Raw genomic sequence first — 25,436 nt, 5'->3', positions numbered from 1 at the left:
TGCAAAAATATTAATGTTCTCCTCTGAATAGTGCTCCAGGCTTTGTTTTCAAGTGAAGTTTTATGAACTGTCGTGACTTTAAAAGCCCAAAATATTTTGAATACCAACATGCCTGCAAGCTGTCTTTACTGTCAAGTGATGCTCTTTAGAAGCTGAATGCTCCTAAGAAAACAGTCTAGGAATACATTTTTGTTGTGGTTTTTTGCTCCTATGGTACCTCAGCTAGGACAGGTGCCTCAAGGTATAATCTCAAGGCTACACCCAACTGAATCAAAATTACAAGCTCTTCAGTGTAGCAAGACCTATCTTTCGCAATCTGAAGACTAATACCTACTTGTACTTAATTCTACGTATCTCTGGCAAGAAATCTTTGAGAAATCTCTAAGTTCACCTTCAAAAGTTTCTCTGTATATCTATGCTGGAAAAATCATAGGTCTATTTTACATAAAGCCCCCACCATGTGTGAAGAGATACATGATTACCTTCTTCATGCCAGTTTAAATGGGCAAGACTTAAGGTGTATCAAATGCTTTGCCACCACAATGGCCAAATCAAGCCATATGCTGCTACAGGAATCAATGTTACTGAGTGGACTACAATGACAGAACTTAGTAGTGTGTATTAAGCCCATCCCTGTGACAGAAAACCAGAGTTTATCTTTCCCTCTGGTTCGAGTCTGAAAGGAAGAAGGGTCATTCACTGTAGAGGAAAATGGGCTCAATCTGAGTTGCAGAGCTGTTGTTCCCTACTGCTGGACCTGCTGAAGTACTCTTCTACTTGTGGAGCAGTGAACAACCTTGACAACAGCAGAGGCACTATGTATGAGAAGCAACAGCTTTGGAACGGATTCATTTAGCAGTTTCTCAATGCTTCTGACACAGAACTCATCTTTGTGCCAGTAGGAAAAAGGTGTATCTACTAAAGATCATTAAAATACTTACGCTCTTAAGAGCACTTGGCTGGTGACATGATCTGTGAGATCAGCAGTCCTGTATTTGTCTGAGAATGCATGGCTAATTAGAGACAGAGTAAAAAGCTACTTACCTCTAGTTATACACTTAGTTCCTTGACTGATCTCTGTATTTCCTTTGTCATGTCAGCAACATTTCAGCTGGCAGCCTTCCTCACTACTCCCAGATGAATACTTCAGAGCATTAAGAAAGGGTAGCTCTTCTTGCTCTTCTGACTTCTCATCTACTACTCTTGAAAGAGTTTAAAACCTTTCACAGTAAAACTCTGAACCCAGTGAAGACATATATCCAGATTTTAGTATTTAAAACTATTAAACAGCAAAAGGCTTTTTGAGTCATGTTGAAAAATATGCCTTAAGATCCATTGTTGACATGTCAGACAAACTGAAAATACATTTTTTTTGGCCATGAGAGCAGAGAAACATTTACTGTTTGGGGTCTGTATTACCGTGTTTTATACTTTCTTTAAGGATTAAAGAAAAACCAGAAGATGTGTCCTGCCTTTGTGCCTGTAATGCCAAGCTGTAATTGAGGACTGTAATTAAGCAATTTTTTTTGCTTGTTATGCTCAGGACAAAGTATTTTCTTCCTAGTGCATAACGTACCAAATGAGTTCTTGTTTTGGTCCACATCCCACCCCAAGCATTCTGGATTGGTCACAGCAAAGAGTCTAGACTAGGGCTGAATAATTTAGGATGATGTCCACCATTTCTCCCTATTTCCACTTTTCCACATTCTTCTTGGTCCATTAGGCATACGCATAGATTAGATAGATAGATAGACCTCAGACCCAGATCTTAAGCATTTTGAATCAAGAATTTGCCTAAAATGTGATTAACAAAAAAACATTTTCAGGCAAATTTTTTCAGATTCTGTATGTACAGTTTTCCTCTCATTTTCTACTATCTCTCTGCCTGTAGCACACAATGGTTTTGACAGAAGAACCAAACCAAACTAGTCATAATAGTATTAAGCAAGAAAAAAAAAAAATCCTCACTGACGTTTAAGCAGAAGTTGTAAAGTTTTAGTACTGTGCAAATATCTGCAGAAAAAGTCGGTAGGATTTTGCTGTGAAACACGTTCTTACTGAGGACCAGGTGTCTGAGCACTCTCCTCGTACAAAAGTATTGATACAGCATAGTATCTACACACAGCCTGTACAATTCAGGTTCATACAATCACTTAAATCTAGACATGCACACGTAAAATCAATAATTGTCACTTGAATGAATCAGAGGGAAATTTACTGTTTTTAATAAGAAAGTAATGCATTCTTTCACAGTAAAACCTTTTTATTATTAACCTACCTCATCCAGTGATTTTTAGAAGCTACTGTTGGATTAAGTTCATGATGGATTATACTTTCTCACAATCTCAAAGCCTAAATTTTGATTTCTGACTAGATGGCTCAGCACTATTCAAAAACCAGCAGCGCTGTTTGTTTTTACTTGATATTTTGTACACATAAAGTGCTGCTTTTGTAAGGCAAAACTTAAAGAACAAAATAAACACCATTTTATTTAATTATTTTAAAAAAGAAACTAAATATTCTGGAAATTAGCAGGTATGCTGCTCTAGCCAATGCTATACTCAAGGGTCTGGGACATGAGGAAACAAAGACAAATAGCTGTACTTACAATATTTTTTCCCACTGGAGATGATGAGTTCATCAATATGCCTTCCTCCAAGGAATATTTCGAATATTTTCATGAAGTTAACATGGAATATATGGACTCAAATGCTTTCTCTTAATATCTCTCTTAAAGCAGAGGATTTATTTTCTTTTTTTTTTTTTTTTAAGTACTTGTACCACAAAAAACTCAAGAACTCTGTAACCATTCAAGATTATGTGAAACAGCAGCACAGGTGTTATTTTCTATATAAAAGCACATACACAGTTCTAAATGAAAATCATTGGAAGAAATTAAAATATCCTTCTAAATTTTAAAGACCTGCTAATAAGAAAACACAGGGGGTTCCTGAAGGTGTGTCTACCCTCAGATTATAATAGACTTTTGAGAATCACATAGCAAAAGCCGGAATTTTATTATACAGGGCACCGTGATCAGATCTCACTATTTTTCTTGCTTTTTATCCTAGCTCCCATAAGTGATCCAATCACAATTCCCTTACTATACTTCCTTATCAATACCACACATTACTTGCTAAGCAAAAGCCTTTGTACAAAATTAAAAACTTCAGGGGAAAAAAAGTATCCAAACGAAAACATTTACCTTTAAACTGACAAAAAGACATGCTTTCTGTGAGCAAAGCAATTAATGCCTTCTCTTTCTTCCTGTATACACCAGGATCATAACTACAAAACTCTTTCACTGAAAGTTCTGGTGCCAAGACAGTATCTTCAAATGTTTGCAACTGACAGTATTCTTTGTAGGTACAGAAACCCCTTGAAAAAAGGAAAAAAAAAAAAAAAAAGAAAAAAGAAAATAGAAAAAAAGTTGCATCAGGTAAAGGGTAAGGATTCATTGCAAATCAGTAAGTTACACCAAAGAAGAACAGAAGTTACTATGAATGTATTTACACAACTGCTAAAGTACACAAATACAGTGGTAGTACAAATGAAGTGCTTTGAGATACTGGTTTATACACAAGTTTATATAGACAGTCTAACTATTTTCTGCATGATTGAATTTAACTATTATGAGGACAAAAACTGCCCAAAAGTGAATACAATGCCAGAAGTCTGCAGTCAACTTTTAAGTATAGTACAGCAATCTAATGGTCCAGATACACAGGAAATAAAAAGGCTGTTTTTTTAAGTCCCTCAAACATTACACTATTAACCACAGATATTTACAAGGAAAGCACAATGAAGTGTAAAACTGCTCAAATGGTAGTGCACATGCCTAAAATACCAAAGTTTATAGCAACTGAGGAAATAATTCTCTTATTCAAACGTAGGAATCCATCAAATTCTCAAGCTTTTCCACTATATTCTCCCCAAACAAACATTTCCCCAGTCTGACCCAGAATACACACAAGCAAATAGCTAATGTTATGAAAACATCCAAAGAAGAATGATAATACTTAGTACATGGACTTTTGAGAGCGGCAAAAAAGAATTTGTACACACCCAAAAAATAAAAACTACACTCCATAAAAACCTGAAGACCAATACACCTTTAAAAATTGTATTCAGACAGGGAAGAATTTCTCAAAATACCTAACTGTTCAAACAAAATCTTGGTACATACTTTCATTTCCAGCACAGAACTTCCCATAATTTTAGTCATAATAGTTCTGGTACTGTTCCAAGTACTCCAAGGACAGAACATGTACTTTTATGAAGCCATTTACAGTAGTAGACAATATGATGAATTTCCCAGATTTCATAACCAACAGGAGCAAACAACTCGGTTGTCATTCATGCCTAGATAATGACTCTGGGCATACTCAGGTTAAATACACTTAAGAATTAAATATTATATGCATCTGAATAGTAAAAGTTCTCAGGATTTTACAGCAGGAATAGGTTATTAAGTTTGGGAGGTGGATTTTTTCTTTCTTGTTAAAGAATTCCTTTTTTGAGTCTTGACAGGTGACAGAAGGTCTAAATGTATTTATTAATTTATTTGTTTATTTATAAACGTGGATACTGAATGAAACATGCAAATTCACTGTAGACTCAGCAGAAATCTCTATTTTGCACTTGTAATAGCCTCCAAGCTAAACAGCCTCAGAGAAGAGGAAACAAAATTTTCCCAGTAAAAATAACCTTTGAAAGTATCCATTCATTGAAACTAAGCAGAGAGACAGAACAAGCTTTCTAATTCTAAATCCCTCAAGTGCCAGTCTTTCACTGTCCTTCATGTTCTTTACAAAAAAATTTTCATCATTACAATCTCTACTATACTTAAGACTCTCCTGCAGGGTATTTAGTTCTCCTCTTCTATGAAACACAAGTAGTAAAAATTCCTTTGTGCTACACAGAAAGTTCAATGCCCAGTGTGAATGAAGAGAGCTAACAGTAAAATAAACTTCTAACAGTTTTAAAAATTTCACGAGAAAGCCGACTCAGAATGGGACAATACATTGTGAACAATGTAATGTAATTGAAAATGAATAATTTAAATAACATCAGATGGTTTTGACTCATTTACATGTTCCCTGGCAGATTAATCTTTTAAACAAGAAATTTCAAGTCATTGCTTTAGTTCAGGTTTGTTTATATTCTACATTTTTAAATCAGACAAAAGCAAGAGTTCTTTACAGAGAAGTAAGCCAATAATTTTAGCAAAATGATACAAAAAATTTTCTTAAACCAAGTAAAAGATTTATAGTTACAGTAGAATAATAAAAAGGGAGTAAAGTCTGCCGCCTGTGGAGGGAAAACTGAAATGGCCATCCAGTAACAGGCGGTGAACTCTGTAAACCATCTTTCTTTTCCAGTCCTGTTACCACAGGGTTCTCTTAAGGTCACTGGGTTTCTGGCAAAAGCGTCCTGCAATGGCAGCTGCTGGAGTCTCTGCATGTTCCTCCAAGCACCTTATTTAGGTCACATGGAGAACTCCAATTTCCACTCTAGTTTAGGGTATATTTGCTAGTAAAGCCATTGGTAACATGGGAGATCAGCCATGCATTATCTGCCCTCCATGGCAAAATAATTTTCATCGGTGCACAGCAGACTGGAGAACACTGGTAGTAACCCGAGCAGGAATCTACCAAAGCCAAAAAACAAGACAACATCAGCACATATCCTTCCAAGTTAACATACAATTGTCTCGCAATGTACTTTTAAACTATTAATTGCCAAAATTTAAGTGTGTGAATTTAAAGTACAATGAGCAATACAATGTTTCACACCCACCTGTAGCTACACAAAGTTCCCTATTATTTTCCTCTCTTATTACAAGTTAACATGGAAAATTCACCTTTCCAGCCAGAGGGGATTTTTTGAAGAAAATTAGACAGAGCATAAACATTTGCAGAAGAAAGAACCAACCAGATGAAAGCACCATGAATGCACAGTAATAGACTCAATGGATAATTAATTAAAAAAATTAAGAAGGTGAAAAAGAAATTCATTATTTTCAATAGCTTTTCACTTTCCATGGGACACTGTGTCAAAAGATACTTCTTGTATTTCCATAGCTTTACCTACTGAAGTAAGACTGTAGCATTATTTCAGTACTACTTTCACCATGAAAGTGAAAAACCACCGTTCATCTCTGCAATTTAAGAAGTGAGAAACACCTAAGCAGCTCGATCAGTATTCAGTATTTGTTTCAGTTGTGAACAGCTACAAATACTAAGGCATACAGCATAGGCAAACAAATGCAGACACGACCCAGAATCTGCATGTCTCCTGCACACAGGCTTTTCAATGCAAAGCTTCTTTTGCGTGTTTTTTGTATCTATTTTTTACTAAGATCTGACAACTACTCTTTAAAGCGTTAAGCTGCCATTTACACTTGGAACTTTTTAATGCTTACATTGTAACTGTTTACAAAGCAGCTTGTGCAGAGTCAGCCAAGCACACAAAGCAGAAGGGGAAAACAGAAGAGAAACAGCAGGATTCTTCACCAGCTAGAGATACGGGATTAATGCAAGCTTAGGCTCGATAGAGAAAGTGAGACAGCAGACAAGAGTTATACAACAGAATTAAGGAACAGAAAAAATCTCACAGCTTTTTTATTAATAAGTAGCAAATCAAAGAAGCTCTTGAAATACTTAAGAAAAGCATCCCTCAGCCATTAAGGTTCAGATTCCAACTGAAAGCTGTTTTTTCTCATATGAAACCTGTTATTGCCAAAAGCAGAATGGACTAAAAAGCCAAAAGCTGCACACAGAAAGGCAGAAACTTCTACTGCACTGAACAGTGGAAAGGACGTGGTAATACCCAAATTCAAGCCTCTCTACTTCCAAGATGCTCATGATCAACTATTCTTGTCAGTATGTGAACGTTCTTTAAAATACAGATCAGAACAGATCTGAGTATTTTTAAAATGAGAGCTCATAAAGCATGGAGAAGGATAGAAAACAGTGAAAAATGGACACGGCTGTAGTAGAACATCCCATTCACGAAAGACAAGACAGAGCCTCATTTGAGCAATACTGTCAATTGAGTCTTCATACAAGCATTTTGCTTTTATGATTCTGAAGCAGATCTGGTTTTTAATGGATGACACACTGCTGCATCAGTGTCCTTGGAAAGACATGTAATTCTCATACTGCTAAAATTTGGATTTGGTTATTTTATTGTTGATATTTGAGCAATTTTAGGGATCTTTTAAGCCACTATTATTGTCAATTCTGTTTGAGAGTCCAAGTGGAACAGCAGCAATAACTGAGCTTTTGGAAAGACATTAACTTTTAAGTTAGAGAAAAATCAATGCTTCATCAAGCATCTGACCAGAAGGCACAGATACAACTATGAGATCACACAAGTTGAAGGAGCGAAGTCAGAAGTTTCCAAAGAGTTTTTTTCCCCACCCCATACAAAGTTTTGGTGTCTAATGAGAAGCACTCACCCAGTGCTGCCTTCCAACGAAAGGAGACGAGCAGCTACTTGCCATGGTGTTCGAAAGGAATGCTATTCTGAGGTAGGGGAAAAGACAGCAATTTGTAACAGTTTCACTGCCCCAATATATAAAGATGTCTTAACAAAAATCCAATCTGAATTTGCAGTACCAACTCTATCTTTTGCGAAGCTCTGATTTCAGACTTCTGTAAGACATTTCCATCATATTAAGAGACATGTAAAAGAAACAAATCATTAATCCTCAAAGGAAGCTGCCAGGGTCAGAAGAACAACGCAGACTATGATGCCTATTAAGATGGATATGTGGAGAAAGACTTGCAGATGCGAAAATGGAAAATGCAGAAGCACTGGAAGTATGGCACAACACTTCAGTTACTCAATGCCAGTGTTGGCTATAGTCTTCTAAAAACCTCTGTGAAAAAGACTTAATCAAGTATTTCTTTGTGCAGCATTTCAATCTTTCCTTCCAACTAGAGAGAATACCTCGATTACCAACAGGAATTTGCCACAGCTTTGACTGCTGGGTGCTGGATATGATACATTCAAGAAAAAAATCTTAAGCAACTTACTGTGTAACCATGAGCAGTCAGACTGAACCTTTCATTGAAGGAAATGAAGACTACTCACCCATAACTAGACTCTTGAGATGATCACTGGTTTCAGGATGCAGTCTGTGCATGTGGACCAACAGAACTGATTCAAAGTAGCTTTTACAGGAATACTCATTACGTCATTTACTACCTCCTTTACTATGGCTCTAAATGTTTAAAAACTATGTGTAAAGGTGACTTAGGGTAGGGAACAATTTGCTTAGAGTTTAAGAGCAGAAGGATCTTTTTTAACAGCTGGTGTGATTTTTTTGTCCAGACCTGTAATTTAGGCTTGCTTTAGGCTTGAATACACCACTGAGAAATTAATCCAGCATTGATGCAAAGGCAAAGAGATGATGTAATTATTTTAGAAGTTGTTTCAGTAGGTAGCTACTTCCACTTAGACCTCTATTTTGCCTTTCTTTACTTCGAAGTGGTTTTAATTTGAAGCAATAGGTTCTTCACATGTTTTCTCCTTTTACATGAATTCCTCTTAAAATCATTGTGTCAAACATTTCACCAACTCACTCAAGACATTTTCTTAGCTTTCAGACAAATTGAAAGTAGATTTGAAATTCTTACACTGTACAATCTGTTCTCCCAATCCATCTCACTAACAACACAAAATAACATCTCCAGTTCTTTTCATTATTGTATCATACATAAATTCAAGGAGGAAATTGTGCCCTTTCTCTATGAAACTACAATAACCTCTCCAACATTACACCTGCCTCCTCAGTCATTACTTACCACAGATACAGTTCCCCTATAGAAGGAAAATGGCCTTCACTCCTCCTTCCTAACCAGAATTTGGAGTACTGCAGGAATACACATTTAAACAGACTGCACTCGATGGTTTCAGCTCCCACTGAAGTTTATCACAGATGTGACCTCACAGCTTGCAGGTTTTTTGCTGTTGCACTCACTTCATATAATCAAAAAAGTACTGAATAACTAGTGCCATAGAATTTATATAATTTTATTAGAAACACAAGTTTCACAAACCATTTCATAGACACAGTAGGGACTAAATGTGGGGAATAAATGACACATTTTGCTACGCTTCCCAATTACCATTTTTCCATGAGCATTAAATTTCTCTAAGAACGCCTATTTTTCATAAGAGAACTTTGGTTCCTATTATTTGCATTCACAGCCTTAGTTTTTCAGTTTCAGTCTGATCTGATCAAGTTCAATTTGATAAAAAGAAAGATAAATACGTGGAGTAGTCATCTTTAAGAACTCTACTTAGAGCCAAGTAGCTTTCCTTGTTTGAGTTACATCTGTGCATTTCACTGTCCAGAATTTAGCAAGCAGCAGCCTTTCCTCTAGATGAACAGAGGTGGAGATTACAGACGCACCATTGTCTTACCAAACCAAGGCATAAAGTACATTAAACAACAAAACTAACTTATCAAATTGTAAGTAAGAACTCTAACAAATGTAGCTCTTAACAGAAAACGTTTGTAGATGTGCATGGCAAATGCTAAAAGTTGCCTTCTACCAGGAGTATAGCTTAAGCACTTCCTGAAAAAGGACCTGTGGTAGTATTTACTTAAGACTTACTAAGGAAACTAGCACACTTGGAATGGACAAACAATTGGCATTTGTAATGGTTCATTTGATAAGTAGTGATACAGATGACTCCCTATATTCATACATCTCTCCAATCAAAATTCTCTTTAATGACTTAGCCACATAACTCAAATACTTCATATTTTCCTAAGAATAAGGTATAAAGATAATTGGAAACTCATGGCTGTAACTGTTAACCTGGCTAACATCTAAGGATAAATTTTGATTACAGAAGAGCTACTGTAGTACCATGAAGACGGTAAAGAGCATAAGCTATCAACACCTGCAACTTGCACCATCTTGCCTGCTAGAGAGCGAGAACTGGGAAAATGAAAAGAGAATTTTCTCTAACAAGCTCAAGTGGAAGCGTTATAAGCTGAAGTCTGAGTGATGTGTTTCAGCCACACCACCCAACTTGCAGAAGGTGAAGGCAGGTATTGACAAAATGAAGAACCACCCACTGTGGAAGATGACCAGGTTTTGGGACTGTTGAAGGAACCTGAAAGTGCATGAGTCTGTGGGACCAGATACATACATCCATGGGCTCTGAGGGAATGGGCTGAGTAAATGCCTACACTACTAACCATCATATTTGAAACATCCTGGCAATCCAGTGGTTCCCTCTGACTGGAAAAGAGGAAACCATAACCCCAAGTTTTATAAAGGGAAATATAGGCCAGTCTCACCTCAGTGCCTAGCAAAATCATCTAACAGATCCTCTTGGAAATTATGTTAAGGCACAGCGAGTAAGGACGTGATTGGTGTCAGACAACATAGCTTCACTAAAGGTAAATTGTACCTGACAAATTTGGTGACCTTCTACAGTGGGGCAAAGCAATGGTGGACAAGGGAAGAGCCAGACATCACGCACCTGGACTTCTGCAAAGCACTGGACACTGTCTCACACGATATCCTTGTCTCTAAACTGGAGAGACACAGATTTGACACGTGGATCACTTGGTGGATAAGGAACAGGCCACATGGTTGCACTCAAAGAATTGTAGTCAGTGAGTTGATGTCCAAGTGGAAAGCAGTGATGAGTGGTGTTTGCTCCTCAGCCCAGGGACAATGATGTTCAACATCTTTGTCAGCAACATGGACAATGGAAACAAGTGTAGCCTCAGCAAATTTGCTGAAAACAACAAGCTGTGTGATGCAGTCAACATGCTAGAGGGAAAGGGATGTCATCCTGAGAGACATTAACAGGCTTGAGAAGTGAGTCTCTGGGAGCCTCATGCAGTTCAAGAAGACCAAGTGCAACATCAAGCAGAGGTACAGGCCAGGTGGAGAATGGATCCAAATTAGGTCTGGGGAGAAAGACTTGGGGATGTTCATGGATTAGAAGCTCAACACGACTCAGCAATGTGTACCTGTGGCCAAGAAAGCCAACTGTGTCCTGGGCTGCATCAAAAGAAAAGTGACCAGCAACTCGAGAGAGGGGATTCTCACCCTCTATTCTGCTTTTGTGAAACCCCACCTGTAGTACTGTGTTCAGGTCTGGGGCCCCCAGCACGAGAAAAACCTTGACAATGTTAGAATGAGTCCAGAGAAGAGCCACTAAGTTGATGACAGGGAGCACCTCTTCTACAAAAACAGGCTGAGAGAGTTGGGAGCTGTTCAGCCTGTAGAAGAGAAGACTTTGGGGAGAACTGAGAGTAGCCTTGCAGTACCTAAAGGGAGCTTACAAGAAAGCTAAGGAGTGGCTGTTCACGTGGCACATAAAAACCTGCACACAGTGACAGGACAAGGGTGAGTGGCCTTAACCTGAGGGAGGGTAGATTTATTTATCAGGAAGAAATTCTTTACTGTAAGGGCAGTGAGGCATTAGAACAGATTGCCCGGAGAGGTCGTGGACTCCCTGTCTGTGGTGATATTCAAGACCAGGCTGAATGGGGTTCTGAGTAATGTGGCCTACTGAAAGGTTCTCTGCCCATGGAAGGGGGGTTGCAATGAGATGATCTTTAAGGTCCCTTCCAATCCAACGCATTCCCCCTGCAAATCTCTCTTGCCTTCCATTTGCAACAGGTCGATGGGAATCTGTTCAAATTATACTACAGTCACACACTGCTATTTGGTCACCATGAGAAGATAACAGCACTGATTCACTGTCTTAAGAGCTAAATGAATACAGCAGTCAGTAAATTATTAGTTCTAACAAACTCCAGAGAAGATCCTGACTAGACTGCTGCTGAGACTGTAAATAAGTCAACCAAGTGATCCTATACTTGGAGTAAAGTGTTGAAAAAAGCAGGAATGTGCCATTAAGTCAGATCATACTGTTGGCCCATACCACAAATTATACATCTGGATGTTTAAACAACACTCAGAAAACTGCCCACTGCCCCCACAGTATTCACATTTTACAAGCTAGGCAGAACCAAAATGCATCTACAAGGCCAAATGTATTACTCGTATCTTTAAAATTTTACAATAGTGTCACTTGCACACTGAGCAAAATGTCATGAACATAGCAAAAAAATTAAAGATGCACTTTCACCTAAAATAATTAAGCAGCTATTACTCATTTATCTGGCTGTTAATAGAGACAAAGCATCTGAGATTTACTCAGAACGCCAAAGACCATACACACGTTTCCAAGAAACCACCTTTACATTAAAGTAAATGTTGAGGGAGAAGTCTGCATTGCAGCCTCACAGAACATCCAAGGCCATTAAGGACCCCTGAAAATCATGTAGCCCAATCCCACTACCCAAAGCAACTACATGGTGAAACATCTCATTCAGCTTAACCCCCCCCTCACTAAATCCCACTTTGCTTTTATCACAACAGGATTTTTTCTCAAACCCAGTTCACTCTCAGTCTTCATTAGCAACATCCACCTGGCCCCCTCTAAAAAACTGTTCTTTCTAGCAGTAAGATTTCATACGTAAGAACATGTACTATCCAAAAGTAGTTAACTCTGCCAATTAAATGATGAAGCCAAAAGGAATTGAGTTAATTTTTGTCAATGTGTTCTGTCAACGAGTAACGAGTCCCTGGCAAAAATTATGCAGTTAAGAGATCCTGCACAGTAGTGAGACATGATGGAAAAACCCCATGGTCACTGCAACAGTCCCCCTAACAGACTGCTTTCCTGGAAATGTTGCAGAATTGGCTGATTTCTGTTTTGTAAGACTGAAAGTAAATTGTACAAAGCCAAGCCCCACACTGTTTGGGACAAGATTGTCAATATGCTGAGGAGGGAATGTTTCAGCTATGCATGGAGTCAGAAGTACGTTAAACACTAGTCAGCCCCAAAAAGAAAGATTCCTAAAATTCCTTTGCTAAGTCATTGTGAACAGTAAGGATGATTTCAGTGCTGACTGTGAATCATTATCATTTGTCCTCCTGCCATTCTCTTCAAATGAGTGTCCTGCAACATATCCATCATCCAGGTATGTGGCCTCCTATCAGCTCTGAATTAAGAGCACTGCACTACAATATTTCTTCACTACTGCACCCTCCCTTTTTCATCAAATCCTTCTGCCTTTTCTGCACCAATATTCTCTGCTCTGTTCATCTGAAAACACGATTCACTACTGTCTCTGACTCTGCTTCTTCACTTGGTAACAGATAAAAAAACCTCAATGAGTCAAGGAGCTAAATCCCATAACTGTAGGTTAAAATGCTGAACCTCAAGAATTTTGCATCCTCTCACTGCTGTCAAGGTAAAAATAAACATTTCTTTACACCCACATCATTCAGGATAAATGTCAAGTATTTACATGAATGAACATCATCTGCAAAAACAGTATGAAACCACATCAATTACCTGGTAAGTTCTTTTGGCAAATTAACTTTATCCAACTGCCCTCATTTCTTTCAACACACAGATTTATTTTTTTTTTACCTGCGAAGTTGACATGCGAGAGGTATCTTGTCGGCCTGTTAAATCAGACGAGGAGATATTGACTGGGGCACCACGATGCAATCTCATACTCACTTTCCTTTCTCGTTCCATACCGCATACTGGCCGAGGAGAGGTGTTGGCTGTGAGAAAAACTGCATTAGACTCTCATAATCAGAAATGCCATTTTAACACGTTCACTAGAAAAATTACACTCTTGCCGTTTGCACATAATAATACCAAATAACCAAATGAGGAGTCAAGGCTGTTGTTTGACATTTCATAGAAATACAAGTATAAATTGCTGGGCAATGAGCATATGCAATTACCTTCAATCTACTAAAAAAAAAAAAAAAAGGGAGAAAAAAAACAAACCAAAAGGCCAAACTTTGTCCAGAGACAAACAGCCAATTAGAGTAGTCTATAAAATGCACTTAGCCAGGTACTTGCTCACTTACCAGCATGTGAAGTTGGAGTAAGTGGAGCAGGAGGAGCAACATCTTGTGTTCCTCTTAGCCTGCCAGAAGCAGTGGAGGGTAATCCACGTACAGCTGGATTTCGTGTATGCCTTAATCTTTCCTCTCGTTCTCGCCTTTCACGTTCAGCATCTTCAGCTGCTCTGCTTGCACCCTAGGGGTCAAGACTAGTGAACAACTTGGGGGATTATTCAGCTTACAACTATATGTTTCAATAAAAAATACTGAAAAGAAAGAACTGGACAATGTGTGAACTGAAGTTTGACAGGGCATAAACTGCTTTGGTAAAATTTCTTGAGAACTGCCATAGGTTTTGTTCATACAGCTGCTGGGATAGTCTTCCAAATGCTAATGTACATGGATACTGTTATGGCAGCTGGACACCATTTGCAAATGTTGCAAATGACACATGTTAAAGATCAACCTGAGAAAAAGTCATAGTTCCACAACCTATCCTGGTGACTGCCCTAAAGGATCTAAAAGCCTTCCACATTAAAAACCTTGTAACTGTAACTTAGTTGTCATCCAAGCCTTAGAGTGTGGATCCCCTACCTCCTGCCTTTCCTAATTTCCTCATCTTTTTGTCTTTACTGTAGACTTGCAAGGAGGAAAACTTCCTGGAAGACAATTGTACAGTATCGGTTAAGATACTCAAATCTGAAAATGTAGTAAAAAAACTCAACCAAAACCATAAAAAATTCGAAGTTTTAGAAAGCTATGTGAGCTACTTACAAATTTCAGCATGTTCCAGTCAAATACATAGTCATAGGAGAATCCTTGCCGATGAAAGAGGTTTCTGAATAATTGCCTTAGATAGGAATAGTCTGGCTTGTCATCAAAACGCAAAGAACGGCAGAAATTCAAGTATGTGGCAAATTCAGCTGTAATTAAAGAAAGTCTGTTATTTATCTTCAGCTTCACATTGCCTTTTTGTAATTCTGAGTCAAAAAAACCCCAAACCTGAAAGCAGGGAATCTTCTTAACATAAGAAAAAGAATAATGATCTAATACTAGAAATCCACCAAAGGGAACACTATGATGTCAACGCTGAAAAATAAATTATTTTTCTATCACAGAGTAGGCAAGGATCTCATTTGTCAACAGCAGAGAGAACAAAACAGTACAATTCTTTAAACAAGAGTTGGTGGGGGAGAAAAGGTTTAAAACTTTGTTTGGAATATACTGAACACAATTTATTGTGGTACATGGAACAGCATTTCTTTGTTAAGCCATGCAGAGATTCATGTCTGCTACATCATGAAACAGACAAAAACTTAATCTCCCAGATAAGTCATGCCACATTTTTAATTTACAATAGTCGGAACACTTGTTTTTAAATGGCAAGCAAAATACTAGTTACAAAGCAAAAAAATGAACACTGTAGTGAATTCAGTGCACCAGAGAAAACAGGCGTATCAGAATACTAACTTTTGACTTTAGGTCTCCCAAATGAAATAAGATAATAAATCTGTATTAAGAAAGAAATCCTAACAAATGGCACAAGAGAAGCTGATTAGTCTTTCCTGCCTGTGAACCCCAGAGAAAACATGCAGTTTGTGAATGTCAAAGAACACGTATGAAGCAACTGTTGAAACACTTTTGATGAATTTTCATCCAACCCAACCAAAATCTAAAATTCTTGTCATTGTAATTAGTTGCAGAAGCCAAAACAGTGGAAAGAAGAGATAGAACACTTTGTGAAATGAAAATATTCTCCAGTGGTTGCTAGAGCTACTAGGTTTCAAAACAAATTTAAGTATCATTTTACAATACTCAAAAATGGGTTATTATTGTTTTGGTGTAAGTAACAAACTGAGAAACAACTGCTTTGAGGCATGATGCTAGGATACAGCAGGGTTTCCCATGCCTCTCAGAAATTCTAATCCATCAGCAGGCCAAACCAGACAAACCTGGGATAATAATTCCCAAGTGAAACAACTGCAATAAACAAGAAGTGCATCTGACTATACAATCCAATTCATCCAAGAAACAGTACCCACACAGATAGAGGAAGTTTGCTAAAATGCTATCTGTCTGCTACAAATTATGCAGCCAACAGGTGCACAAAAAATACAGCACAAATCAGATGAACCATGCTACCCTTCCTCTTGAGGGCACCTCAACAGTTGAGACAAGAGATCGCTAGAAATGCTCTCTGAACACAAAAGATCTCAGTCTTCAGCACAGGATTTTTACCACACACGTGGTAAAATCATGGAGGGTAAAACCATGGAAGAAATGGGAAGAGGAGGGGGGGAGAGAGAGGGAGAGGAAAAGATGGTGAAAAAGCGTAGAAGCATTTAACTGCTAAAGAAGGGAGATGTACCACTAAAACATGAACACGTAGGTCTAGTGTCACAGAAGAGTAACTTACAAGGATATCCTTTACACAAAACCTCAATGGGTGTAGACATTTTCTTTTCACTGATACGTTCGTATTTCTGCCTCTTTGTTGCTGCTTTCAGTCCCTGCCAGGGGAGGGAGCCCAGGTTAAAATACATCAGTACATAGCCCAAGGACTCCAAGTCATCTCTGCGAGATTGCTCTACAACAGCATAAAAAAGTGAACTCATTAGGTTTTATTTTCTACTGGAAAAACAAAAGTCTTTGCAACAAGACTGTTATAAAGACCCTTACAACAACAAGACACAGCCGAGAGTTACTATACCCACAATTAACTTGTTCAGTACAAGAAAAGCCTATTATCCTTGCAGTTATTAAAAAATGTGCTAATTCCTGAGTATTACAAACTGACTGAATCCCACCTAATCAAGATATACAAGGCCATGCATGCTGCATTCCTAGTGTCAAAAACAGGGACTGTCTCCTATGCCTCCACAAAGCAACATCCACTTGCACTAAAATTACAAGCATTGACACTTCAGAAGTTTCTGTTAATTGCTTTCCCCAGCTCACCAATTCCAAGATGAGTGTTGATGGATGCGTAACGGGCAGTTCCCGTTAAATTTTTATTTTCACGATATGGAATATGTTGGTGAGTTCGAGCATCTCGATATTTCTTTGCTAGTCCGAAGTCTATAATGTAGACAAGATTGCCTTTCTTCCCCAGGCCCATTAAGAAGTTATCTGGCTTCACATCTCGGTGGATGAAGTTCTTAGAGTGAATATATTCAATTCGACTAATCTGAATATAGAACCACAGAATAAATCATTGTTGAGAGACTAAGCACACGTCTTTTTTCTGACAAAACCACTAGCAATTTTATCTTAATAATGAAAGAGGTAACACTCCTTTTCATTGTAAATTATAAGAGGATTAAAGAGAACATAATTTAGAACACAACGGACAAGCCTTTCCAGCTCTTTGCCCATGTCTATATTACATCTGTTTCCAAAAACTTGGGGAAATTTCTTAGTCTTTGAGCAGTGAAATACCTGGTTTGCAAACAGTGCAGGTCCAGTTTTTAAAGAAAAACTGGTAATCCCTTTTGACGGGATAGTTTGGATTGACAGAAACAGAACAAATTTTGAATCTTTTCTCTATTATTTTAACCTATTCAGCTTTAAATTTTAGAAATAAAATGTATATGATCTATCAAAAAAATTTCAATATCTCAACATATCGCACTATCAAGATAAATCCATTTATTACCATTTGATCAGCAAGTAATAGGACTGTCTTGAGACTAAACTTCCTTGAACAAAAATTGAAGAGATCTTCAAGACTTGGTCCCAACAACTCCATCACCATAACGTTGTAGTCCCCTTCAGCTCCACACCACTTAATTGTGGGAATACCCACTAGGAAAAAATAAACCATTTATTCAGTATAACAATTTGATTTATACAATTCATACACACAAATCTTCAAGGCTCTTAAGATGAATTCTGAGGGTCATTACTGTAAATGTTTCCTTTTACAGTGAAGCTTACTATTTTACACTACCTTCAGACATTCCAAAATTAAATGTTTAATAACTTCCAGCAGAATCAATACAAAATTAAAGCAACAGAGGTCTAAAAATAGCCTTTCTTCTCTTTCCCAGAAATCTTCCAGTCTTTGTACTCACCTTGTAACTTTGAAGTATTGAGTATCTTTGTCGGATTTGAACCCTAAGCATTTTACCAATATCAATACTCACATAGTCTCGTAGATGCAATAAGGCACAAATGAGCAGTCTGAAAAGAAAGACCCTGACAAACCACTACATCACTAGATACTACTACTGAAGAAGGCCTTAGAAATTAACTTAGTTTCAAGGCTGACAAAATCACCAGAAAATACCTGTCTCTTTCATCAAAATTTGCAATGAACTTCCACCCTTCCTTCATATTCTTGTCTTTTTCTTCAGTTTCATGGTGTTTGCTGTTTGGTGAATCTCTACCAAAGTAGCATTGTTTATGAGATGAATTATTCATTCAGTTTTACAGTATGAAAATTAGCCCAAATTTATTCCTGAGGAAGTCAGGAACCTTATTTCACATAAAAATGTAGAAATGGTCAAATATTTTGAAAGAAACCTGTATGTACGTAGCCTTATTCAGATTTTCAAATGCCTTACTCTGAGTTAATTCTATGCATTTTGGTGTGAAATGCCATAACTCACCAAATTTAAAGGAAGCACGTTACTTTACGAAGGCTATTCTGGTTACACACAAATGGCATTTGAAAGAGGCAGGAATTAAAAAATAACTAAATGCAAATGCACACTATTATCCATTTCTAGAGCTCTTATTGCCACACTTGGCATTTGAGATACAGCGTGGAAAGTACTCTTTATGCAAAACATATCCTCATTTAGGAAGAATTCAAGGGATTATGAAAGAAAAGCAAAACTGAACTATACCAGGTTTATGTCCCAGAACTGCACAAGAATCTTACACTTCGAGAATTCCAAATTATATCAGTAAGTTACTATAGCAGAGCAACAGAGAGTAGCTACAAAGTTGCTGCACTCCTATTCTTCACTACTAATGTAATTTTGTCTTTCAACTCTCCCAGCAAGGAAATATTTTTACCTCAGAAGAAAGAATGCTAACTTTTACAACAAAAATTTAACTGAATTTTAGAAGTTTAGAACTGTGCTACCATGATAACCAATGATGAAATGGTTGAAAGCAGTGATCTTTAAGTGATCCATGAGAACCAGAAATGAACCACTATTCTGGGACCAAACTTTGTTTCACATTGCAAAAAAATTTAATTGTTTCACATTTTAAAAAATTTAGTATTTATGGAGCCATGAGAATCTCTGGAGGATCTTACTAGTTATCATGAAGCGTGACAGCCATGGATTTGGAACTGCTCCTCTACAACCCTTGCAGAACTGAAATGCTGTCCTTCATCTACCCTGCTACCTTTACCACTTCTCCTGATCTGTCAAAAGAGATCCCAAACATTAACTGCCAGGTGGCAGATACATCAAAGGTATAAAACCAGTAAAATCTTTGAAGAAAGAAAATAGTTTGCTTGCCTCCACCCTGCATCATTTTGTAGATTTTACTCTCGATGTGGAGCTGAGGATGTTTGGTTTTCACACATTCCAACTTTATTGCAACCTCCTCTCCGGCAGCAATATCAGTTCCTGAAACCAGAAGAGTTTAAACATTGTCAAATTATTTTTAAGATGGATTTCCTTTGCCAAGACAAAAACAAAACAAACAAACAAACAAAAAAAAACCCCCAACAAAGTATTTCTCCCTGGCAAACATCCAGAAATCAAGTACTTTCAGCCATGATTATCTAAAAATTCCTCTGAAACTTTACAGATACTTGCCAAAAGACTAGGGATACAAGAGACAACTATTAGACACCGTAGCACAGGAGGTCAAACTGCTATCCCATTAAAAAAAAAACAAAAACCACAAAACAAACAACAAAACTAAACCAAGTGCATCTTCTCAGGGATGCCTTTCCACTTCCAGTTTATGGTAAAAATTCTCAGAGTCAGTATCTACAAACGTGGCACACAGCCCCCCCAAAGGAAGAAATGCTAGGAATTCAAATCACCTCTTCTTCTGTCTTGGAAACAGAGACTGCAATTTCCCTGGATCTCAACATCCTCCGGCTGTACCCTGACACCTCGTTTTACTTGGCCAAAAGGAAGATTATCTAGACTGAAGAACATGCAGTCTGCAAAAGCTTTCTTTAAATCTCACTAAATTCTTGTTTCAGGAATACAACAATGGCTTACCTGTTCACTTTCAAAGTATGTCGAGAGAAGCTGACATTCTTAAAAAGAAACATTCAAGAAAAAAACTCTTCAAGAACTCCACTTCCGTGTAAGCCCTCTCCATCAAGACAAGAAATTCCATACTAAAATAATGCAATTAAGATTTCTGAGTCCAGCAAAACCAATGAGAGGGGCACAAAAATGGAAATTATTTTGCCAAGCAACCTGGTGCTTGTCCCCAGGTAAGGACTTTTGTCTACCCCTTAAACTTGAGACAAAAGTTTCTAAAATTTTACAGCGCCCTGTATTTCACCAAAAGCTTAGCCTCCTGTAAGGAATATGTAATATTTGAGAAGCAGCAGCTCTGTGAAAGGAATCATTAAAATGCAGTAACAAGCAATATAATCAGAAGTCACTATTTACAAGTGAAAAAGACTAAAGTTGTGAAAGTGTTTTTTCTAATGCAAAATTCTAATTTACTTGTAATTGTGAAGTCCTCTTCTCGAAGAAAAGCTTTGGATTGGATTTAATTTTAATTAGTTTACAACCTAAAGTTCATTCTTAAGGAAAATGTATACATAACACAGGAAACCATGAAAGCACAGTGACTACTCTGTTACCATGATTCATTCCTACCTGACCTCATGATCAGGGCAATAAAACAAGTGCTTACTCTAATCCACCCACTCCTGTCCACCTTTTACACTATTTAGAATATCTATGTATCAATTTCTTTCATATCTTCCTCTAGAAGGTGACATAGGCGAACTCCAAAATTTTACTTTAATTGCCCATGCTCATTTGTTTACAGTAGTACCTTACATTTAAAAATCCTGTCCCACAGATCCCCATTCCAAATTCCAGAAGACAAATTTTGAGGTACAAAGAAGAAGAGGAAACGCTGTGAAAGAACCGTGCTTCTAAAAGTGTTGTTGGCTCCTTATTCCAAAGTAAGGAAAAAGGGAAAGGGTGGGAAAAACTGAGGAAGTCCTTCCCCTCTGCTCTGGATTGTCTTCAAAACCCTTGTACCTGCATTTAAGACAAAACCTGGGGATGGGAAACAGGCAAAAATAGTCAAATCTTCCTTTTCAAAGCATAAAACTGAGCTGAGAATGTACACTGAAGTAATCTACAAATTCACTCAGGCCTATCAGAGGGCACGTGTACTTAGAAATATATAATGACTTCTGAAATAACTTCAGAAATTATTTTAAGATGCTTATGTCTACATACATGTACAATCTGAACAACTGAGCAATAAACGGAATTTTTTAGAAATGAACCACATTTCATCTGTTCTACCAGATAATAGTAGGCAAACCAAATGGGACTCTACAAAAGGCTTCAGTTCTTGAGAGTAATTTCCCCAGGAAAAATAAACCCAGCTGGATCTTCCATTCATGTACTTCCATGCTAGCTACTGGCTCAGGTATGACATCTGCAGTAAGCCCTGAAAGTAAATCCATGACGACTATTTAGAAATAAAAAAATGTAAAACCCAAAGAATTTATTGTGCAAAATTCAGTATGGCATTAATATATACACTAGTACACAGGGAACTATTATTTTCTGCACAACTTCACTGGTGTGAGCTGCATGCATAGAGACATATCAACGTTTATTTCACTTGTACTTAGAATTAATTCTGTAATACAATCTGATTTATCTGAACAGCAGTTAGAAGTTAATTTTTTTCAAATCATCTAAGACGTTTTAGATTTTAACTGCTGTCTTAATTTTCTCCCAAAAGCCCGATGGAAGCTAACAAGGATTTTTGCACAGGCTTTATCACAATCTTCTATGGTCACATCTTCAATCTTCAATACATGCACTGCAGAGAGGAACGACCATGTTCTCTGTCTCTAGACAACCACACACCTTAAAAATGTGTATTTTTCATCAGGCATATGACGTGTCTTATGGATAACCAGTATTCCATTATCTGCAGACAAGCAGCTTTAGGCAACGAATTATTTTGGAATGCCAGCTGTGCACTGCAAGATGAAGCCCTGCTGTCTAGAAAAACAACCTCCACCTCTCATAGTGCATGCACGGCCAAACATATGACATAAGCCAGCAAGTGACATTATTTTTATCTTCCACAAATATGCAGTCAATGAACCTTAGCTCCTGCAAGTTCCACCTTCTTCCCCTCCCCTTCTTTCTTGATTTCCTTTTCTAAGTTAACGTAATTTTCAAAAGCAGAGCACTCGTGTCTACGGCACGGGACACAACGCTTGTATTTCTTTGGATTTAACCCACTCCACATGGCTCGAGAGTTTGCCGAATATGTAGAGTATTTTAAAAATACTTGCTTTCAAAACCTGTTGTACCCACTACCTGTGCTTGTCGTAGGCGACAGCAGTAGGCTATTATGTTAGAGAGCTATAATAATGGACTGCCAAAGGCAATTCCAATCCTGCACGTTTTACAATTGCATAGCGATCACGATTAGGTGACGGTCAAGCAACAGGATTGGCCAAACCACGGGAATTATCTGACGGATTTAAAGGTTTTTTTACAGCAACCTAATCACCTGTAGTTGTGTAGGGTTTCTTTAGGCCTCACAGGAGAAAGAAACATCCTTCTGACAACAATTTTTCCTAGTCCACTGCAGCGCTATTTAACCCTGATACACGTTTCTTTTGCAGAATGTTTTTTCCAAATGTGGTGGGTTGTGAGGGTTTTAGGCTTTACGTGGGTTTGAGGTTTTTTCTTCCTTGTTTTCAAATGAGGCGATTTTTACCCGTACACCTATTTTACAGACGTGAACAGTGCCCAAGGTCACTAGACAGCAATGAGAAGAGGCAGCCGAGCAAACCAGAATTCCCGATTTCCGCACCGTCCGAATCGGGACATGATGTCAACGAAATCCTGAATTTCCTGGGCTGCTGTGCCCCTAGCCCAGGTACTCGCCTGACCCGGCTAGGCCCTCGATGTTCTCCACACAGCCACAAAACGGCCAGCGAAATCCCTAGCGAGCCATCCTCCTTACCCAGGTAGATATCCCCGAAGGAGCCGCTCCCGATCTTCCGGCCCAGCCGGTACCGGTTCCCAACCCTCAGCTCCATGGCGGAAGCTCGCCTCGTCCGCGACCCGGTTCCGTCGCCCTCCCCGGCCTGCTGGCTCTCGTCCCGACGCCTCACAGTCCTGCGGTTTCGGATGCCATCGCGGGTTTGGCCTCGCCAGTCGATACTAGCGAGACAGACAAGACGCTCACGGCAGCTCCCGAGCAAGATGGACACGGATTACGGAGTGCGGCCCCTCACCACCGCGGGCCCCGAGCCGCCATACTGCGTGACCTCACTTCCCTAGCGACGGGGGCGGGGCGCTGCCGCAGGGCGGGGCGCTGGGCGGAGCTCGGGGTGGTGGGCGGAGCTCGAGGCGGTGGGCGGGGCGGCCCGGTGGGCGGGGCGTTGTCGGTGGGCGGGGCGCGGGGCGGATGCGGTCCGGCTCCTCGGCGCCGCCGGTTCCCGGTGTTCGGCGGATTCGGTACCGGTTCGTGTCCCGGCGCATCGGGCCGGCCCAGCCGCTGGCCAGGCGGCGAATGAGGCCCGCGCTCTTCCGGGTGCGTGTGGCGGCGGCGGCGTTGTCGTCCCCGCGGCCGTCGGTCACCGCAGTGGATATGAGCTCCGGCAGCGCTGCGTTCCGAGGAGCGCCCATTTGACCGAGGGACGAGGGGCGGTGTGGAGGGGCAGGGACAAAGTCTGAGAGGGGGCAAATGTCAGGGGCAAACCGTGCCATTCTTGCCGGGGAGGAGTGTTGGGATCTTCTCTGCCTCTCCAGATGAGGAAGAATTTCTCTCAGCGTAGTCCTAAGCACGTCACCGCCGAGCACGGCAGAGGCTGTATGTGTAACCATGTAGTGTGTGCACGTGTAAAGCTGTGTATTTGTGAAGCCTTATACTGTAAAAGTTGTAAGACAGTAATTTAATATCTGAGGTGGCTGACAGCCGAGCCACTGGAAGTACAGAGTAAGGGATGGAGAGGGACAGTGTAGCAATGGATCTGTATAACAGGCCATTCTGATGCACCAGCCAAACTGGTTGTGAGTAATCTTACCAAATCACCGCCAGTTTTGTTATTAGAACTCTCAGGAATTCATCAAGGTTACTGGGAAAACAACAGGATCAAAAATAAGGACAGAGAGGCTGAGAAACTGTCAGCAAAAAAATGTAAACCCTAGATAGGAGAAGCACAATGTGATGATGGATGGTTGATCAATTAGATGTCCTGAATGATGTGTGCCTCTCTCATGAAGAAGCAGCTTAGCCAAACCAGAGATTCGTGCCCAAGTGGACAGTAGACCTAGAATCTATATCTGACATGTAATGTAAACAATAAATGCCTTCTGAAATCATATTGATTCTGTTATTCAGTTGCCCATTTTCCCCTGCAGGAGAGAGACAAAGATACATCTGAACTATCAAATTCTCCCAGCAGCTCTGAGTGGGAGCTGCAATGAGTCCTGGACCCATTAGTCCACGTTGCTGCTCTTTGGCATCCCATCCCTACCACCTCACCCTTTTCCTGCTGATGTAATTTTTTTCTGCTTCCCCGCACCTCTCCTGTTCTCCAAGCTCCCGTCTTTCTCTCTTAGTCTACCTCTCTGGTTTCTTTTTCTTTCTGCACTTCTGTCGTCTTCCCCACCCCTCTTGTCTTTATCCTATCTCTCTGTCCATTGCTAGTTTTATCTTTTCTCATTTATCTGTCTTTGAATTTTTTTGTCTTCTCCTCATATACCCTCTAGGTCTTTGTGATGTCCCCCCAGCTTTTATTTCCTCTCCTTCTGTGCCCCATATTCTAAGTACACTTTTTCTTTCTTGGATGCTCTCATTCCAAGTCCCTGCCCCAATGTTTTCATTTTTTCCTTTTCTGTCCCTCAGTCCATTTTTCTCTTGACTATTCTCTGTCTCCCTGTCCCTATCATTGAACTCGTCTCCCCTTTAGCTCATAGAGCCTGGGGACCCACAAATCACCTTTGCTTTTTCCAAGGGTTTGCTTTGCTGAAGCGTTCTAAATGTGTCACTGTGCTCTTCTGTCAATGGAATTTATTTCTGTTTCAGGAAGAGTCTCATTCTGCAGTCTGTGATTTAACAGTTCCCATGCCATAGGATAATTGTAGTAGAGGGTGGCAAATGAATCCAACAGTGTGCCAAGGATGTGCCAAGTCTGTTGCCAAGCCAAGGGCACGCGGCACCGTGGGCAGAGCAGTTCCCTGCTGAGGAGCTATTTGAGCTCATCAAAGAGGTACAAATGTGCTGCATGTGGAAAAATGTGGGAATAAAAGTAACAAATCACGATTGAAAGAAAAAAAATTCTATTTCATTATTAAGAAAAAT

The 25,436-nt window shown here is 39.3% G+C and overlaps 1 protein-coding gene across 3 annotated transcripts; it reads right to left on the bottom strand.

Annotated features, from left to right (window-relative positions):
- Positions 1–3,490: 3,490 nt before the first annotated feature.
- CSNK1D (casein kinase 1 delta) lies at positions 3,491–25,181 on the bottom strand. Of its 3 annotated transcripts, none has more exons than XM_066332164.1 (10): positions 25,074–25,181; positions 23,091–23,320; positions 19,397–19,507; positions 17,575–17,723; positions 16,878–17,106; positions 16,336–16,506; positions 14,694–14,842; positions 13,944–14,115; positions 13,489–13,628; positions 3,491–5,650 (listed from the first exon to the last, which is right to left on the bottom strand). In XM_066332164.1, exons 2-10 carry the CDS (start codon positions 23,164–23,166, stop codon positions 5,600–5,602), a joined length of 1,248 nt encoding a protein of 415 aa, XP_066188261.1. In that variant the 5' UTR covers positions 23,167–23,320; positions 25,074–25,181; the 3' UTR covers positions 3,491–5,599. The 3 variants fall into 3 exon arrangements, with proteins under 3 accessions (XP_066188261.1, XP_066188263.1, XP_066188264.1); XM_066332166.1 differs by lacking the exon at positions 25,074–25,181 and adding an exon at positions 7,463–7,529 and having other exon boundaries at positions 23,091–23,405; XM_066332167.1 differs by lacking the exons at positions 16,336–16,506; positions 25,074–25,181 and having other exon boundaries at positions 23,091–23,408.
- Between the last annotated feature and the right edge of the window lie 255 nt (positions 25,182–25,436).

This window comes from Sylvia atricapilla, chromosome 18, assembly GCF_009819655.1.
Source record: "Sylvia atricapilla isolate bSylAtr1 chromosome 18, bSylAtr1.pri, whole genome shotgun sequence".
In the NCBI taxonomy this organism is placed as follows: domain Eukaryota; kingdom Metazoa; phylum Chordata; class Aves; order Passeriformes; family Sylviidae; genus Sylvia; species Sylvia atricapilla.
This window is presented reverse-complemented; position numbering and strand designations above follow the sequence as displayed.